The following is a 20,268-nucleotide window of genomic DNA, read 5'->3' on the forward strand; positions in this document are numbered from 1 at the left end:
CCGACCAGGGCAGCCGGACTGTACACCAACAGTCAGCCTGCTGCTGTTGGGTAAGTCTCCAAAACAAGACAATGTTGGACAGATTATCTGAGGAAGGGGGGGGGGGGTGCGGTTAGGGTACACCTGTGTGTAGAACTCCAGAGAAAATGTGGAGAGAGAGAGAGAGAGAGGTTGGGAGGTCAGTCATTTAGAGACGGTGCCTGGACTGTCCAGGACTGTTCTCAGCAGCATTTCAGTGAGCCGAGTTCATTTTTAATCATTGTACCTGTAAACAAAAGACACGATCAGGGTTGAAACAGCTCTTTGACGTAATGTTTCTATCGGGACCTGGAGATCCTCTTCGGATAATCCGATATTCGGATAATTGATGTTCGGATAATCGAGGTTCCTCTGTACTGGGCACTCATGATATGGTGTAGGTCATCAGCAGCAGAGGAATTGTATGTAATCATAATATTTACCCTGGTGAACTGGCATATTCTCCACTCTACCATTATCATCAAGCCAGTGGATCAACTCAGGTTCAATAATGAATGCAGCAGAGCATTTCAGGAACAGCGCTGGACCTAGCGAAAACCAAGAAGAAAAATGCCTAATCAGTGAACTTACAAATCAGTGGAACAGTCTGCAAACCAATCATCATGTAAAGGACAGAGCCAAGTAATCCTATAGAAATCTAACTGAACCAGCCATTTAAACACAGTGGCTACATGAGCAGTTTAGATGCTGTGAACTCTGCAGCAAATAACTCATCTCATGTCTCCCCAAAAATGCTCCATTAAAGTCCACAAGGCATGAGTTCAGTGTATGGAATACTCTCCACTTGTCTGGATGAATGCCGGTCCAATAATACTGAAGAGAACACAGACCAACAAAAATTACAGCACAGGAACAGACCCTTTGGCCCTCCAAGCTTGAGCCGATCCAGATCCTCTATCGAAACCTGTCACCTATTTTCTAATGATCTGTATCCCTTTGCTCCCTGCCCATTCATGTATCTATCTAGTTACATCTTAAATAACGCTATTGTGCCTGGCTCTATCACCTCTGTTGGCAATGCATTCCAGGAACCCACCACCTCAGTGTAAAGAACTTGCCACACATATCTCTCTTAAACCTTTTCCTCTTTTGTGACCCCTAGTAATTGAGTCCCCCACTCTGAGGAAAAAGCTCCTTGCTATCCACCCTGTCTATACCTCTCATAATTTTGTAGACCTCAGTCAGATCCCCCTCAACCTCCGTCTTTCTAGTGAAAATAATCCTAATCTACTCAACCTCTCTTCATAGCTAGCGCCCTCCATATGAGGCAAAATCCAGGTTAACCTGCACTGCACCCTCTCCAAAGCATCCAAATCCTTTTGGTAATGTGATGACCACAACTGTATGCAGTATTCCAAATGTAGCCAAACCAAAGAACAATAGTTGCATGGGACACTGCAAGTTCCCATCAAGCCACTCACCATCCTGGCTTGATATCACCATTCCTTCATTATTGCTGGAAAAAAATCCTGAAACTTCCTCCGTAATAGAACTGGGAACATACCTGCATCAGATAAGACAACATTGGTTTAGGAGGCCAGCTCACTACCACGTTCTCAAAGGTAATTATGGATGAGCTGACTTTCCAAAGACACTTGGAAAAAAACAGTTCTCAATTAAGATTTTAATTTTTTTTCATTCATTTATGGGATTTGGGTGTAACTTTAAGGCCAGCATTTGTTTGCTATCCCTGATTGCTCAGAAGGCAGCTGAGAATCAATCCCATTGCTATGGGTCTAGAGTCACCCATAGGTCAGACCAGGTAAGGACAGCAGTTTCTCGCTTGTTCCTGATAGGTGCACCATAATTTTTATTTCCTTTAATTTATCTATTTCTCTCTACCTCTGAAAAACAGATTATTTTTTGACATTAAAGCCAGTCTATAGTGGCAAGACTTTTACAACACTGTAAAGTTGGAAAGTTAGACCACCTATTGTTTATAACTGTTGATAGTGTTTACAAGCTTACTGGTTACAAATTTTATTGCTAAGAAGATTATGATCAACAACTTGTGTTCAGATAAAGAACATAGAAGACATTTATTTCCTAGATTAAGCACATCTGTATTGATAAAGGGGTCCTGCAGGAATCTATCAATGTTTCTGTATCAATCCTGTTTGAAAATAGTTTAAAATCACACGCCAGGTAATAGTCCAACAGGTTTATTTGGAAGCACTAGCTTTCAGGGCACCGATCCTTCATCATGTGGTTGTGGAGGTTAACATCATGCTCACAGAATTTATAGCCAAAGGAGTCCAGTGTCGTGGAGATATGATACAGTAAACAAACTTAGATTAAAACTTTCATCTTGTAGAATGGGATATGCTGGTTTCTGTTAAACATAGAACATAGAAAAATACAGCGCAGTACAGGCCCTTTGGCCCTCGATGTTGCGCCGACCCAAGCCCACCTAACCTACACTAGACCACTATCCTCCATATGCCTATCCAATGCCCGTATAAATGCCCATAAAGAGGGAGAGTCCACCACTGCTACTGGCAGGGCATTCCATGAACTCACGACTTGCTGAGGAAAGAATCTACCCCTAACATCTGTCCTATACCTACCTCCCCTTAATTTAAAGCTATGCCCCCTCGTAATAGCTGACTCCATGCGTGGGAAAAGGTTCTCCTTGTCAACCCTATCTAAACCCCTAATCATCTTGTACACCTCTATCAAGTCACCCCTAAACCTTCTTTTCTCCAATGAAAACAGCCCCAAGTGCCTTAGTCTTTCCTCATACAATCTTCCTACCATACCAGGCAACATCCTGGTAAACCTCCTCTGCACCCGTTCCAGTGCCTCCACATCCTTCCTATAGTATGGCGACCAAAACTGCACACAATACTCCAGCTGCGGCCACACCAGAGTCTTATACTACTGCAACATAACCTCAGGACTCCGGAACTCAATTCCTCTACCAATAAAAGCCAGTACGCCATATGCCGCCTTCACAGCACTATTTACCTGGGTGGCAACTTTCAGAGATCTGTGTACATGGACACCAAGATCCCTCTGCTCTCCACACTACCAAGTATCCAACTATTAGCCCAGTACCCCATCTTCTTGTTACTCTTAACAAAGTGAATGACTTCACACTTACCTACATTGAACTCCATTTGCCACCTTTCTGCCCAGCTCTGCAGCTTATCTATATCCCTCTGTAACCTGCCACATCCTTCCTCACTGTCAACAATTCCACCGACTTTCGTATCATCCGCAAACTTGCTCACCCAAACTTCTAGTCCCTCCTCCAGGTCATTTATAAAAATGACAAACAGCAATGGTCCCAAAACAGATCCTTGCGGAACACCGCTAGTAACTGCACTCCAAGATGAACCTTTACCATCAACTACTACCCTCTGTCTTCTTCCAGCCAGCCAATTCCTAATCCAAACCTCTAACGCACCCTCAATGCCATCCCTCCGTAATTTTTGCAGTAGCCTACCATGGGGAACCTTATCAAACGCCATATACACCACATCTACCGCTTTACCCTCATCAACCTCCTTAGTCACCTTCTTAAAGAATTCAATAAGATTTGTGAGGCACAACCTGCCCTTCACAAAACTATGCTAACTATCCTTGATCACATTATTCCTATCCAGATGTTCATAAATCCTATCCCTTACAATTCTCTCTAAGACTTTGCCCACAACAGAAGTGAGACTTACCGGCCCATAGTTACTAGGGTTATCCCTACTCCCCTTCTTGAACAAGGGAACCACATTTGCTATCCTCTAGTCTTCTGGCATTATTCCTGTAGACAGCGAGGACATAAAAATCCAAGCCAATGGCTCTGCAATCTCCTCCCTTGCTTCCCAGAGAATCCTAGGATTAATGCCATCAGGCCCAGGGGACTTATCTATTTTCACCCTTTGCAGAATATCCAACACCTCTTCCCTACATATCTCAAAGCTATCCATTCTAATTAATTGTGACTCAATATTCACATCAGCAACAATTCCTGTTCCTGAGTGAATACTGACAAAAAGTATTCATTCAGTGTCTCCCCAATCTCTTCAGCCTCCACGCACAACTTCCCACTACTATCCTTGACTGGACCTATTCCTACCCTAGTCATTCTTTTATTCCTGACATACCTATAGAAAGCCTTTGGGTTTTCCCTAATCCTACCAACCAATACTTTGCATGTCCCCTCCTTGCTGCTCTTAGCTCTCTCTTTAGATCCTTCCTGGCTACCTTATAACTCTCAATTGCCCCAATTGAACCTTCATGCCTCATCTTTACATAGGCCGCCCTCTTCCCTTTAACAAGGGATTCCAATTCCTTATTAAACTACGGCTCCCTCACATGACCCTTTCCTCCCTGCCTGACAGGTACATACTTATCAAGGACACTCAATAATTGCTCCTTGAACAAGCTCCACATATCGATTGCGCCCTTCCCTTGAAGCCTACTTTTCCAAGCCATGCATCCTGTCATGCCTTACTGCATCATAATTTCCCTGCCCCCAGCTATAACTCTTGCCCTGCAGTGCACACATATCCCTCTCCATCACTAGAGTAAAAGTCACCGAATTGTAGTCACTATCCCCAAAGTGCTCACCTACCTTCAATTCTAACACCTGGCCTGGTTCGTTACCCAGAACCAAATCCAGTATGGCCTCACCTCTTGTTGGCCTGTCTTTATATTGTGTCAGGGAACCCTCCTGCACACATTGGACAAACACCGACCTTCTGATCTGTGTTTTACAGATCAAAGAACATAAGCCATATCACATTCTAAAAGATGAAAGTTTTAATTTAAGATTGTTTACTGTATCATATCTCCATGACACTGGACACCTTTGGCTATAAATTCTGTGAGCATGATCTTAACCTCCACAACCTCCTGATAAAGGAGCGGCGCTCCAAAAACTAGTGCTTCCAAATAAACTTGTTGGACTATAAGCTGATGTTGTGTGATTTTTAACTTTGTCCACCCCAGTCTAACACTGGCACCTCAAAGTCATGTTTGAAAATAGAATTTATCAAATTGAATTGAGAAACAAGATGGCTTGAATCTCTGGCCTAGATCATGGGTGGAGTGGATAGATCATGGGGTACATCCTGTGCCTAGATTTTATGGACAAGATCAGACGCCATCAAAATCTTTTAAGAAGGTAGCCTAGGCCCTAACCTTTTCTTATTTTAAATGCAGATGTGAAGTGAGTATTTCAGGTGGGATGCAGCTGGTCAAACCACTCGGTTTTAAGCAAAAAATAATTTATTTTGAACACTACAGTTAAAACACAACCAAAAGAAAGTGGAATTTAGAATAACTTAACAATTGGAAAACATAACTGACCCAAAACAGCAACTTAACTAAGGAACTGTTCCATTCCAGTAACATCCCATAAACACACCCCTTTGAAAAAAGGTACTTAAACACAGATTCTGACAGGCAGGTGGGAACAACATCCAAAGAGATTTGAGAGAAAGTCAGTCAGGAATCATTTGCTGAAGGTTGTAACCTTTCTGGTCTCCAGAATCTTGTGACTGGCTGAGCTAAACTAAACCAGAAAACACCTGTACTGGGAGACCTGGTCACTTCCCTGCCAGTTGAGAAACTAGACTCTTCCTAGACCCCTTTGCGCCTCTGCCTTTACAATCTCTCTTGAAAAGAAACCCAAGGACAAAATAACCTTGTTCAAGTGACAGCATCATCACATAGAATTTGAAGAAGGACGGGAGGAAGTAATTTCTCTTGATCTACCCTAGTGATTTTTTAAAATCATTTTAAATACTTTAATTAGATCATTGCTGAATCTTCTAAACGAAAGACTATGAGCCTATTTATGTGACCTGTTGGGTCATTAAGTATCCCTTTAAGCCCTTATATTAGCCTCATCAGTACACACTATATTGTCCTCTAAGACCCAGTTTCATGTATATTTTCAAAGGTTCACAGCCCAAAACTGAACATATTATTGTACTAGTATGAAAACTACCACTAATGAGGCATTTGTCACATTGGCATGATTCCAGTGCACATGGTGCAGGCTGCCAAGATTTTTTTGTACTGCCAGATTCTTCCTATAGATATTTGCTAATATAAGAACAGTGATTAGTACAAGATGATAAAATGGGAATGGTCCTGATTTATTGTTCAGAATATTTACAGAGGATACATTTATAAAGTTCATTTATATGTTCTTTGCCCACAGGGTTATCATCAAAGAGTCCATCACCTAGTGTGAAATCCAAGCAGGGTGATGGATCTTCTCTCAGTTGGACAATGAAACGTTTTCTGGAACCCACAAGTCGGGTAAGTGAAATATTTTCTTTAGTTTTGCAGGATGATAGTTATTGTAACATACTGCTTTCTTATTAGACATGATCTCTGCAAAAGCTTTTCACTTAATAGTTTTATTCTATTCAATATTAATCGTAAAGCATAATTAAAATTTCTTGCTGAGTTACAAAATTGTATAATTTTATCACGTCAGTCAGATGTAGATGTTCATTGCTTCCACAGTTACTGGTCTGTGAAGAAGATTGAACATTTGCAGCCGATACAATGAATTAATAGCCCAATTCTGAATCAGCACTAACTTATAGCAGCAGTAGTTAGTGAGTGTGAAGCAACTCAAAGGCAATTGACATGTTTTCATGTTAAGGACAAAGTAGGAATTTAGAATAAAGGTTTTATACCTTGTTGCAGATGACAGTTCGAAAACAGGGCAGAGGTGAATGTGCTGAATGACCTACTCTGCTCCCATGTTCCTAGATACAGATTGTATGGTTCTGGTTGTATTAAGATAGAATTAATTTATGTGTTTTGCTCAACCTGCTTCAGTGTTAACTGATGAAAACAAAAATCTTTACATCTTTGTGCACATTGTCATTCACCAATAAAATGATTTGTTTAGTGGAATTTATCAGTTTAAATACCTCAAATAGATAAATACTTAATATTCTAAATTTATGTGAATATAGACAATAGATGCAGGAGTAGGCCATTCTACCCTTCAAGCCAGCACCACCATTCATTATGATCATGGCTGATCATCCTCAAACAGTATCCTGTTCCTGCCTTATCCCCATAACCCTTGATTCCACTATCCTTAAGAGCTCTATCCAAATCTTTCTAGAAAGTATCCAGAGACTTGGCCTCCACAGCCTTCTGGGGCAGAGCATTCCATACACCCACCATTCTCTGGGTGAAGAAGTTTCTCCTCAACTCTGTTCTAAGTGACTTAGCCCTTATTTTTAAACTGTGTCCTCTGGTTCGGGACTCACCTATCAGCGGAAACATGCTTCCTGCCTTCAGAGTGTCCAATCCTTTAATAATCTTATACGTCTCAATCAGATCCCCTCTCAGCCTTCTAAACTCAAGTGTACACAAACCCAGTCACTCCAATCTTTCAGCGTAAGATAGTCCTGCCATTCCGGGAATTGACCTTGTGAACCTACGCTGCACTCCCTCAATAGCCAGAATGTCTTTCCTCAAATTTGGAGACCAAAACTGCACACAATATTCCAGGTGCGGTCTCACCAGGGCCCTGTACAGCTACAGAAAGACCTCTTTATGTTTATGTGACCTGTTGTGTCATTATGTGGGCCTTTAAACACTTGTAATAGTCATTTGAACATCCCTAAGACCAATGTAAAACCAAAATATTTTCAGAGATTTTCTGCTCAACACCAAATGTAACAATGAACTAAGATGAAACCCATTGTTGTTGAGGTATATTTTCACATTGGGATGATATGAGTGCGAATAATTCATGGTGCTCTAGTTTTACTTGTCAGTAATGCATTTGAGTTCTTCAGTTCCCAGTTATTCAGTTAGATACATAGGTTATGCAAGCCTCTTTTGTTTCATTAATCAGATTTCCAACATTTTGAAAATTTGGATCATGTCCTTCTGTTCATTTTGTATCCAATATAGCAAATTTGTTGAACTCGCTAGGGCTTCTTTGGTTAAGTGCAGCATCCTGTTTGGATCTGAGTCAACAAAAAAACCAAGAAGACATCATGTTTATAACACTGGTGTGTGTTGCATTGGCTAACCTCAATTGAAATCAATAATAGTGTTTTACTGTTGAGTACAACTGAGGTGCGTAAGTGTGAAGTGTCATATGAGCCTTAACCTTTGCTGCTATCAGTTCACTCCTGCTGAAAGGCAACCAACGTGTTCAGGGCTCAGGCTCTTACAAAGAAAAACATTTTGCCAAGATTCCGGCATTCAGTGGAAAGAAGCAATGGGCGGGGAAATAAATTCATACCTTGTTTGTAAAGGGAAAATTGGCTTAAAACTTTCTTGATCTCAATAAAGTGAAGCTTTTCCTTTTCACTCGTGTGATATGGGTACTTTGAGAAGGTGGTGATGAGCTGCCTTCCTGAACTCTGCAATTCATGTGCTGTAGGTAGAACCACAATGCCCTTAGGGAGTGAATTCCAGGATTTTGACCCAGTGACAATGAAGACAATGAAGAAATGGGAATACATTGCCAAGTCAGGGGAACTTGCAACTAATGATGCTCCCATGTATCTGCTGCCCTTGTCCTTCTGGGTGGAAGCGGTCATGGGTTTCAAAGGGTGTTGTCTAAGCATCTCAAGTGATTTTCTGCAGTGCATCTTGAAGATGGTACCTACTGCTGATACTGATCACCGTGGTAGATGGTGTAGATGTTTGTGGATTTGTTGTCAATCAAGCAGGCTACATTGTTCTGGATGGTATCAAGCTGAGTGTCAAGAGTGCTGTTAGAGATATACCCGCCCAGCCAATGGGAACATTCCGTCACAATCCTTGTAGCTTGTGTACTGGCTTTGGGGAACCAGGGGGTGAGTTACTCAATGCTGTATTTCTAGCCTCTGACCTAAGAAATCTATAAGACAGTGTATCTGATCCCATCACTACCCACAACACTGGCAAATTAGTATCTCTGCTGATAGATAACGTGACCTTATTTCTTTTAAAGCTCTGATTGATCAGAGACAACACAAAAACCTGAGATCATTTATGGTTACAGCAGAGAAGATGGCCATTTGGCCCTTCACATTCATGCCAGTTCCCTATGAGAACAACTCAGTATTTTCCCCATTGCCCTGTAGTTTTTAAAACTTCAGATAATTATCCAATTACCCTTTTGACAGGCATGATTGAATCTGCCTTCACCATTCTTGGGCATTCATTCGAGATTGTAATCACTTGCTGTACAAATAAAAAGATTTTCCTCATGCTACCTTTTTGATTTTTGCTATTCACCTTAAATTTGTGTTCTCTGGTTCCGCCAACAGTTTCTCCGTACCTGCTCTTTCTGTATCTGTTCATGATTTTGGACATCGTTAACAAACGTCATTTTCAAGCTTCTCTTCAGAGAGAACAGCCCCACCTTCTGAATCTGTCCAAATAACTGAAGTCCCACATCCCTGAAACCACTCTCATTTATATAAAGATTTGAATGAGAATATAGGAGGTATAGTTAGTAAATTTGCGAATGACTGCAAAAGTGCCGGAAAAGTAAGGAAGATTATCTGAGATTACAAAGGGATGTTGATCAGTTGGGCCACTAGACTGTGGAGTGACAGAAGGACTTTAATTTAAATAAATGCAAAATGTTGCATTCTGGTGAGAAGAACAAGAGTAGGACTTACACAGTTAGTGGTAGGGCCCCGGCAAATGTAGTAGAACACAGAGACCTAGGGTGTTCAGGTACATAGATCTTTGAAAGTTGCATTATAGGTAGACAGGGCAATTAAGAAGACATTTGGCATGCTTGCCTTCATTGTTCAGACCATTGAGTATAGGAGTTGGGACATCGTGTTGCTGTTGTACAGGACGTTGGTGAGGCCACTTTTAGAGTACTATGTACAGTTCTGGTGCCCTACTGCAGGAAGGATATTATTAAATTGGAGAAGGTAGAGAAACGATTTACAAGGATCTTACTGGGATTGGATAAGGAGTTATAAGGAGAAACTGAATAAACTGAGACTTCTTTGCTGGAGCATAGGAAATTGAGGGGTAACCTTAAAGAGGTTTTATAAAATCATGAGGGGCATAGATAAGGTGGAATAGAAAAGGTCTTTTCCCTAGAGTAGAATTCAAATCTAGGGGGCATATTTTTAAAGTGAGGGGAGAAATATTTAAAAGAGATTAGAGGGGCAAATTTTTCACACAGAAGTTAGTCTGTGAAAAATGAATGAACCATCAGAGGAAGTGTGAATATAAGTTTGCTCGCTGAGCTGGAAGTTTCATTTTCTCACGCCATACTAGGTGACATCATCAGTGAGCCTCCAGTGAAGTGCTGGTGTTATGTCCCACTTTATGTTTATGTGTTTAGGTTTCCTTGGGTTGATGATGTCATTTCCTGGGTTGGTAATGTCATTGCCTGTTCTTTTTCTCAAAGGGTGGTTAATTGGGTCCAAATCAATGTGTTTGTTGATAGAGTTCCATTTGGAAAAGCCATGTTTCTAGGAATTCTTGTGCATGTCTCTTTTTGGCATGTCCTAAGATGGATCTGTTGTCCCAGTCAAAGTGGTGTCCTTCCTCAAGTGTATGTAAGGATATTAGTGATAGTGGGTCATGTCTTTTTGTAGCTAGTTTCCTGGTGTTTAGCTTTCTGCCTGTTTGTCCAATGTAGTTTGTTTGCAAATGACCAATCAGAGGAAGTGTTAGATGCAGGTACAGTTACAACATTTAAAAGACATTTGAATAGGTACGTGAATAGGAAAGGTTTAGAGGGAAATGGGCTAGGAGCAGACAAATGGGACCAGTTTACTTTGGGAGACTTGCTCGGCATGGATTAGTTGGATCAAAGGGTCTGTTTCTGTGCTGTCTGACTCTACAGGATAGAATTAGGTCATGCAGCCCATCATGCCTGCTCTGCCATTTGATCATGGCTATTATGTTTCTCAACTCAATTTTTCTGCTTTCTGCCTGTAACCCTTCATCCCCTTATGAATCAAGACTTATGTCTGACTTAAATATACTCAATGACATGGCCTTCACAGCCCTCTGCAGCAAGGAGTTCCATAGATTAACCACCCTTTGTCTGAAGAAATCCTTCCTCATCTCATTCCTATTGGAAGGATGTTGCAAAACTTGAAAGGATTCAAAAAAGATTTACAAGAGTGTTGCCAGGGTTGGAGGGTTTCAGCTATAGGAAGACACTGAATAGGTTGAGGCTGTTTTCCCTGGAGCATCGGACGCTGAGGGGTGACCTTGTAGAAGTTTATAAAATCATGAGGGGCATGGATAGGATAAAGAGACTAAGTCTTTTCCCTTGGGTGGGTAGTCCAGAACTAAAGGTATAAAAGGGACCTAATGGGCAACTTTTTTCATGCAGAGGGTGGTGAGTGTATAGAATGAGCTGCCAGAGGAAGTAGTGGAGGCTGGTGCAATTACAACATTTAAAAGGCATCTGGATGGCTACGAAAAGAAAGAGTTTAGAACGATATGGGCCAAGTGCTGGCAAATAGGACTAGATTAGGTTAGGATGTCTGGTCGGCATGGGCAAGTTGGACCGAAGGGTCTGTCTTCGTGCTGTACACCTCTGACTCTATGACGAAAGGATTGTCCCTCCATTCGGAATATGTGCACTCAGGTCCTAGTCTTTGTTATGGATCAGGCCAGACTCCCTCAAAATATTTTTAAGAAGGTAGCCAAGACTCTAACTTTTTCTTATTTTAAGGCAGATGTGAAGTGGGTATTCCAGTGTATTTAACTGATCAAACCACTCGGCTTTGAGCAAAACAAAATTTATTTAAACACTATAGTTGAAACATAGACAAAAGGAAATGGAATTTAGAATAACTTAACTGACCCGATACATTAACTATGACTAATGAATTGTTCCAATCCAGTAACATTCTATAAACACACCCCTTAGTTAACAGGTAAAGTCAAACACAGATTCTTAAAGGCAGGTGGAAACAACTTCTACAGAGATTTCAGAAGAAGCTCAGAGTTCTTTACTGAAGCTTGCAATTCCCCTGGACACTCACATCTTGTGACTGCTACACCTAAAACAAACCAGAAAAAAACAGAACTGGGAAAACTGGGCACTCTCCTTCCATTATTAAACTAGACTCCTCAGCACTTCTACCTTTACAACCTCTCTTGTAAAAAACCAAGGACAAAGTAACCTTTTTAAAGTGACAGCATCGTCACAGTCAGTCAAACTAATGGAAGCATCTTCTCCACATCCACCCTATCCAGGCCTCTCAGTATTCTCTAAGTTTCAATGAGATCCACTCATCCTTCTAAACTCCATTGAGTGCAGACACTGAGTGGCTCCAGCAGAACCCAAACTGGACATCAGTGAGCAAGGTTTTTTTTATTATTCATTCGTGGGATGTGGGCATCACTGGCTAGATAAGTATTCATCTGTGCATCACTAATTGCTCAGAAGACAGTTTGGTATCACATGTACACCAGACCAGATAAGAGTGGCAGATTTACTTCCCTGAAGGACAGTAGTGTTCCAGATAGATTTTTTTCCCCTGATAATCCAATGGTTTCATTGTCATCATTGTTTTTGGAAATAAAGTGCAGCTTGATAGCATTATTGTGATGACATCTTTCATAACTTTACTGATGATAGAGCGTGGACTGGTGGGGCAGTAATTGGCCGGGTTGGATTTGTCCTACTTTTTATGTACAGGACATATTTGGGCAATTTTCCACATTGTCAGGTAGATAACAGTGTTGTAACTGGAAGAGCTTGGCTAGGGGAACCTCAATTTATGAAGCACAAGTCATCAGTACTATTGCTGGAATGTTGGCAGGGCCCATTGCCTTTGCAGTAATCAATGCCTCCTGCCGTTTCTTGATATTGCATGGTGAGTTTAATTGGCTGAAGACTGAAATCGGTTTTGCTGGAGACCACTGGAGGAAGCCGAAATGGATCATTCATTTGGCACTCCTGGCTGAAAATTGTTGGGAATGATGCAGCCTTATCTTTTGCACTGGCTCTTTCATCATTGAAGGTGAGGATGTTTGTGGAGCCTCCTCCTCCAATGAGTTGTTTAATTGTCCACCGTCATTCATGACTGGATGTAGCAGGACTGCAGAGCTTAGATATGATCCATTGTTTGTGGGATTGCTTAGCTCTTTCTGTCACTTGCTACTTATGCTATTTGGCATGCAAGTGGTCATGTTTGGTAGCTTCACCAGACTGACACCCCATTTTTACATGTGCCTGGCATGACCTCCTACACTCTCCATTGAGCCAGGGTTGATCCCCTGGCTTGATGGTAATGGTTGAGTGGGGAAATGCTGGGGCATGAGGTTGCAGATTGTGCTGGAATACAATTCTGCTGCTGTTGACGACCCATAGCGCCTCATAGTTACCCAGTCTTGAGTTGCTCAATCTGTTTAACATCTATCCCATTTAGCACTGTGATAGTGCCACACAGCATGATGACGGGTGTTTTCAATGTGAAGGCAGGACTTCATCTCCACAAAGAAACTATGGTAGTCACTCTTACCAATACTGTCAAGAGCAGATGGATCTGCCATGGGCAAATTTATAAGAATAAGATCGAGTATGTTTTTCTCTCTTCTTGGTTCCCTCACCACCTGCCGCAGATCCAGTCTATCAGCTATGTCCTTTAGGATCTGATCAGCACAATTAATCATGTTGTTGCTGAGCCACTCTTGACGGTGGGCATTGAAACGTCCTACCGAGAGTACATTTTGCAACCTTGCCACTTTCAGTGCTTCTCCAAGTATTGTTCAACATCAACGAAAACTGGTTCTCCAGTTGAAGGAAAATGGCATGTAAGAGACAGCTGGAAGTTAGCTTGCTCATGCTTTTCTTGGTGCCATGAGACTTTATAGTGTCTGGAGTAACATTTGAGGACACCCAGGGTAACTCCATTCCTACTATAGCACCATCTCTGCTAGCTCTGTCCTGCCAATGCGACAGGACAAATCTAGAGCTGATGATGGTGGTGTCTGGGACATTGCCTGTAAGATATGATTCTGTAAGTATGACTACAGCAGGCTATGGCTGAACTAGTCTGTGAGACAGCTCTCCTAGTTTTGGTACAAGCCCCCAGATATTAGTAAGAATGATTTTACAGGGTGTTTCTGCTATTGTCTTTGCTCTTGCTTAGGTCTTTGCCAGGTGGTGTGTTAGATTTCATTTCTTTATTGAGATTTCATAGGGTAGTTCAGAGTCAACCACATTGCTGTGGGTCTGGAGTTACATGTAAGCCAGACCGTGTGAGGATGGTCGATTTCCTTCCCTGAAGAACATTACCAAACCAGATGGGTTTTTCTGAAATCAGCAATGGTTTCATGGTCTTCAGTAGATTCTTAATTCTAGATAGTTATTGAATTTAACTTCCACTATCTACTATTCAAGCCCAGTTCCCCAGAACTTAGTTGAGTTTCTAGAATAATAGTCCAGCAATAATATCTCTGTTTTGGTGCAGTTGTCAGATTTTGGACTTACATTTACTTCTAAATCAAAAGTCAACTCAATCACCTTTAACTTAAAAGTAAAACTTATGATGGGTAAGCCTTCCAATTTTGAGGCAGTAAAATGTTTCACTTTGTACATTCCTGTTTGATAGCTATTCAAGATAACATACAATAGTTGTATAATCTCTTGTAGTGATTCATGCATTGCTATGACATGACAAACATCATTGGACTTTTATAACTTCAACACCAGACACTGAGTACAGATACTGAGTGGCTCTGGAAGAACCCAGATCTGTTGTAGAATGGTCAATAAGATTTTAGTAGAACTTCTTCCAAGTATTGCAGTGTATGATTTAGTTCTGTGATGTTTATTCGGTTTGAATGATTTAATGTTAATTGAAAATAAATGGTTAACTAGACTAAAGCAAAATACTGTATGTGCTGGAATTCTGAAATAATAACCAAAAATACTGAAATAAGAACTAGGAGCAGGAGTAGGCCGTCCGGCCCTTTGAGTCTGCTCCGCCATTCAATAATATCATGGCTGATCTTTTCATGGCCTCAACTGCACGTACCTGCTCTCTCACCGTATCACTTAATTGCTTTACTGTTCAAAACAAAATCTAGCTTAGCTTTAAAAATGTTTACTGAAGTAGCGTCAGCTACTTTACTGGGCAAGGAATTCCTAGATTTACAACCCTCTGGGTGAAGAAGTTCCTTTTCAATTCAGTCCTAAATCTGTTCCCTCTAATCTTGAGGTGATGCCCTCTTGTCCTAGTTTCACCTGCCAGTGGAAATATCCTCTATTACTTCTCTTATCTATTCACTTCATAATTTTATATGTTTCCATAAGATCCCCCTTCATTCTTCTAAATTCCAATGAATATAATCCCGGTCTACTCAGTCTCTCCTCATAAGCCAACCCCCCCCCCCCCCCCCAAACTCCGGAATCAACCTACTGATCCTCCTTTGCATCCCCTCCAGTGCCAGTGCATCCTTTCTCAAGTAAGGAGACCAAAACTGCACGCAGTACTCCAGGTGTGGCCTCACCAGCACCGTGTACAGCTGCAACATAACCTTCCTGCTTTTAACCTCAATCCCTTTAGCAATGAAGGATAAAATTCCATTTGCCTTCCTAATTACTTGTTGTATCTGCAGGCCAACTCTCTGTGATTCATGCACAAGGACACCCCAGGTCCCTCTGCATAGCAACATGCTGCAACTTTTTACCATTCAAGTAATAATCCCTTTTACTGTTACTCCTATCAAAATGGATGACCTCACATTTATTAACATTGTATTCCATCTGCCAGACCTTTCCCCAAGCCTAAAGTATCTATGTCACTCTGCAAAGTTTCACAGTCATCGGCACACTTTGCTCTGCCACTCCTCTGAGTTAAAAATCATACAATATAGTCCAACAATTATTTGGAAGCACTAGCTTTCAGAGCGCTGCTCCTTCATCAGGTGATTGTAGAGAATAAGATCATAAGACAGAGAATTTATTAGCAAATGTTTACAGTGTGATGTAACTGTAATTATATATTGAAAAAGACCTGGATTGTTTGTTAGGTCTCTCATCTTTTAGAATGGACATGTTGGTTTCAGTTCTTCCATATGTAAATCGCAGAACTTTTTTTCACATTCTCAGGTGAACTTTAACAATTGGTGTCACGTCGACCCAGATAATGCATTGAAGGTGTGAGGTGCCCAGTGTGAGGCTGTCTGTGCCAGAATGTTCAGACTGATTCTAATCTAAAAAACGCATATACAGAATCTTACATGGATTCATGCAGTTTTTGAGCAAAATAAAATGTAATTCTGCAAGTACAAATTTATCCCACAAACTTATATGCGTGTGTGCACGTGCATGTGGGTGCGTGTGTTGGGGGTGTTATGAATGACTGTGAGAGAGTGCGTGTATGTGTCTGAGTGTGAGTGTAAAGAGACATAAGTCTCTGAGAGGGTGCGTGTGTGCTTCTGAGTGTGGGATGATGAAGGAGCAGTGCTCCAAAAGCTAATGCTTCCAAATAAACCTGTTGGACTATAACCTGGTGTTGTGTGATTTTTAAATTTGTACACCCCAGTCCAACACCGGTATCTCCAAATCATCATCTTAGTGTCATCTGCAAACTTTGACACACTACGCGTGGTCCCTAACTCCAAATCATCTATATAAATTGTGAATAATAGTGGTCCCAGCCAGGATAGCACCCATTTATCCCCACTCTTTGCTTCCTGTTAGTTAACTAATCCTCTAACCCGGAACGTCATGCATATTTATCTTATGCAATACTCTTCAATTATCATTATTCTTTTTCAAGTAGTCTCAAGAAGAAACATATTCAATTTAAAATGTTAGCTCTGCTTCTCTCTTCACTCATTGAGCCAGGGATTTCCCTTCTTATTCTGGTTAACTAGAAATTTAATATATTCTGCTTCTGCCTCTGGAAGTTTATAAAAAGTTTGAACTGATGGGATGAAAACCTTCTCTTTCTGCTAACTGTAGGAAGCCTATATGCAATAACAGCCGCAAAGAGTACGTAGCTACATTTCAAACTGTTCACAAGTCTATCATAAATTAGCAACCTTCTTCAGAGAGGCCATTGTGTCTGATATGGGATGGCTAACACTGGCAACAATGAAGGTTGCTATCATTGGAAATAAAGCATTGTCTTTAAATACAGAAACTTTTATTGACATGTAGTTTCTTGTTTGTACATGAGTTAATCATGTTTAATGCTAGCACTATGTGCCCAAAAAGAGATATTTTGCATTACCTAACATTGATAACCCACTATTGATGGAAAGTTCACTTAAAAATATGTTCCAAACTATTAGTGAATGCAGGATCTTTAATTATTTTTTGGGCAGAGGTAGGCAGATTCTCGATGACCAAGTGAATGAAAGAATTTTGGTAAGAGTTGAGGTTAATGTCAGATCATCCATAATCTTACTGATCGGCAGAGGAGACTCAAAGGGCCATGCAGCCTATTTTAGATTCTTGTTCAAATGTTCATGTATTTGTATTATCTGACCAGCCATGATCTCATTGAATGGCAATGGGCTGAATGGCCACCTTTTGCTCCTATGTCTTGTAGTCTGACTTTGCCTGACTATTTCCCCACTTGTAGTGGCCCAGAAATTTCAGCCTAGGAATCAGCTTGACTTGCCTCTAAATTGTTTGCTGCGCATTTATATCTTAATGCGCCTTGAACCATCACTGGACAGTGTACTCAATGTGTAGCATGAATAGACCATCAAACTTTTTAAGCATGAGTTGCCCTTACTTATATATTTTAGTTCTGGAGATAAAGAGGAACTTCTTCACTCAAGTGCCAGTAAATCTTTGAAACTCTCTACCCAATAGGGATGAGGAGATCCAGTCATTGAGAATATTCGAGATGAATTTGAGAGATGTTTACATAATAAAAATATCAAAGTGTATACAGATCGTGTGGAAAAAGGTATTGAGATAGACAACCATTCATAATCTTGCAAATGGGAGAGCAGGAGGGTGAGGCTGAATAGTCTACTCCTGTTTCTATTTCTTATGTTCCTCTATTAACCACCTCTTTCCCCCATCTCCATTGATAAATAGATTTGTATTGAGATAATCAAAAGTTTTAAAACTGAAATATATTCTCAGTTCGTCATACATGCTGATGGTGGTTTTTATGGAGGCACTTTTGGGTCACAATTGTTTAGCATATTTGAGTGAAGTGAACACAGGTCATATGAGAAATGAAGGAAACTACCAATAATGAGGTGCTACTAAGTGTCCCAGGTTTTTCAAAGTTGGTCTCACAGTTTGACCTGTTGTCTCATAAATTAAACAATTCTCCCTAATTTTCGTTATCTCAACAGCCCAAGGGAGATTGAACGTGGAAGTCTCCTCTTCCACTTGCCTTTTTGTTTCCTTAATCATGTGCATGGTGGCTGATGGTCATCAGGCTCATCATTCCCCGTGTACCTCTAGCTCTTATGGCCACTCACAACCCTGGTCCCATGGCTGAAGAGTCCTTTATTTTGTAAGTCTCATGCTACAGTATTTTCTTGTACCCTCCCTGAAAACACTGGAGTCTATGAGTTCTGGATGTTAGCCATGGATTAATCAGAGGGAGGGACCTAGTGATAAATTAATACAATCCTAACAGACAGAGAGAGAACAAGGTACTCCAAGCACATGCTCAGCAACAGGACAAAACAGTAATATTTACTGAGAGAAATTTGCTGTCATCAAATTACTGAGTGGCATCAGGAGACCGAAAGATATTCAAGGAGTGAAATTAAGAAATTTTTGGCATGGGTTGAAAGTAACTGCAAAACAATGAGCCGTAGATCATGTTCTTATTTTAAAAAGACCTGCAAGCTTTGAATCATCCAATTCATGTTTCACTTAAACACTCATTGTTGGAGTGGGCTATATAGTAACAAATTCTCTTAGGATCTTTAATCAAAGGCTGAGTAATGAATACAATTAGACAGTGCTACTCAGTGTTGTTGCCAGACTTAATACAATTCACTCAATGGTGAAAAGATTTAAGGGCAGCACGGTGGCACAGTGGTTAGCACTGCTGCCTCACAGCGCCAGAGACCTGGGTTCAATTCCCACCTCAGGCGACTGACTGTGTGGAGTTTGCACATTCTCCCCGTGTCTGCGTGGGTTTCCTCCGGGTGCTCCGGTTTCCTCCCACAGTCCAAAGATGTGCGGGTCAGGTGAATTGGCCATGCTAAAATTGCCCGTAGTGTTAGGTAAGGGGTAGATGTAGGGGTATGGGTGGGTTTCGCTTCGGCGGGTCGGTGTGGACTTGTTGGGCCGAAGGGCCTGTTTCCACACTGTAAGTAATCTAATCTAATCTAATTAGTAACTGTACTCCTAAATCACACCCTTTTATAATCAGATGAAGGTCCGCTTATGCAACCTTACAAAAGAGTTTTGTGTATCTGATTAGAATATATCGGAAAGATTTTCCTCTTTCCTGTACCTTGACGACATCCTGTTTCCAGGTGCAGGATAAAAGAACAGAGAGTTCTTATCTCCAGTATCCGCCCCCATATTTGCCGAACAGAAATTTTATAGGAACCTTAACTTGTGTAATTGGGCTTGTGTCTGCAGAATTAGTATTCCGATGAGCTGACTCTCACCCATCCTGCCCCCCTTCTACTTTACAGAGAAGGTATCAAAATGCACCAGCTTATGTGTCTTAGAGGAGACTAGTGTGGGATTGTTTTATTGATTTTGACCTACGGTGTTCAGTTTGGTCTGCAAATTACAACACATTAATCAGGGCCACTTTTGACACTCAGTGATTACAATAATGAAGATATCACACTTAACATTTAACATTTGAGGCCTGCATCATCACTTTCTGGCAATAATCAGCACGGGCTCACTTACTCTTCCCCTTATACTCTGAGTCTTAGTTTTAATGAAAGGGTTCCTGGGTTGCAACATGCTGTAGGTAAGAATTTTTATGAATAGCAATAAAAGTAAATGAGTGAGGGAGTGATATGGGCCAAAGTTGCAGTTGACTTTTTCATTAAAGCTTGAATCTTAGGGTGGTTACAGCACAGCAGGAGACCACGCAATCTGTTGTGTCCATGCTAGCCTTGTACAAATGCAGTTCAGCTATCCTGTATCCTTGTCCGATAGCCCTGCAAATCTTTTCTCTTCCACTAATTATCCAGAAAAAAAGGCTACAGTTGAATCTGTCTCTGCCACACTGTCAAAGAGTACATTTCAGATCCAAACCATTCACTGCATTAAATAAATTTTCCTCATGTTACCTTTGTTATTTTGCCATCCACCCAAATTTGGTTCTTGAGCCTTCTATCAATAACAAG

The 20,268-nt window shown here is 41.0% G+C and overlaps 1 protein-coding gene across 4 annotated transcripts in view; it reads left to right on the forward strand.

Moving 5' to 3' along the window:
• Positions 1-20,268, forward strand: part of pdzd2 (PDZ domain containing 2) — a 379,487-nt gene that overhangs the window by 296,643 nt on the left and 62,576 nt on the right. For all 4 annotated transcript variants that reach the window (XM_060856701.1, XM_060856926.1, XM_060856854.1 and 1 more), the window contains exon 15: positions 6,209-6,309. In XM_060856701.1, coding sequence (XP_060712684.1) covers positions 6,209-6,309 — 101 coding nt within the window. The remainder of the gene's footprint in view (positions 1-6,208; positions 6,310-20,268) is intronic.

Source organism: Hemiscyllium ocellatum, chromosome 1 (assembly GCF_020745735.1).
Source record: "Hemiscyllium ocellatum isolate sHemOce1 chromosome 1, sHemOce1.pat.X.cur, whole genome shotgun sequence".
Lineage (NCBI taxonomy): Eukaryota > Metazoa > Chordata > Chondrichthyes > Orectolobiformes > Hemiscylliidae > Hemiscyllium > Hemiscyllium ocellatum.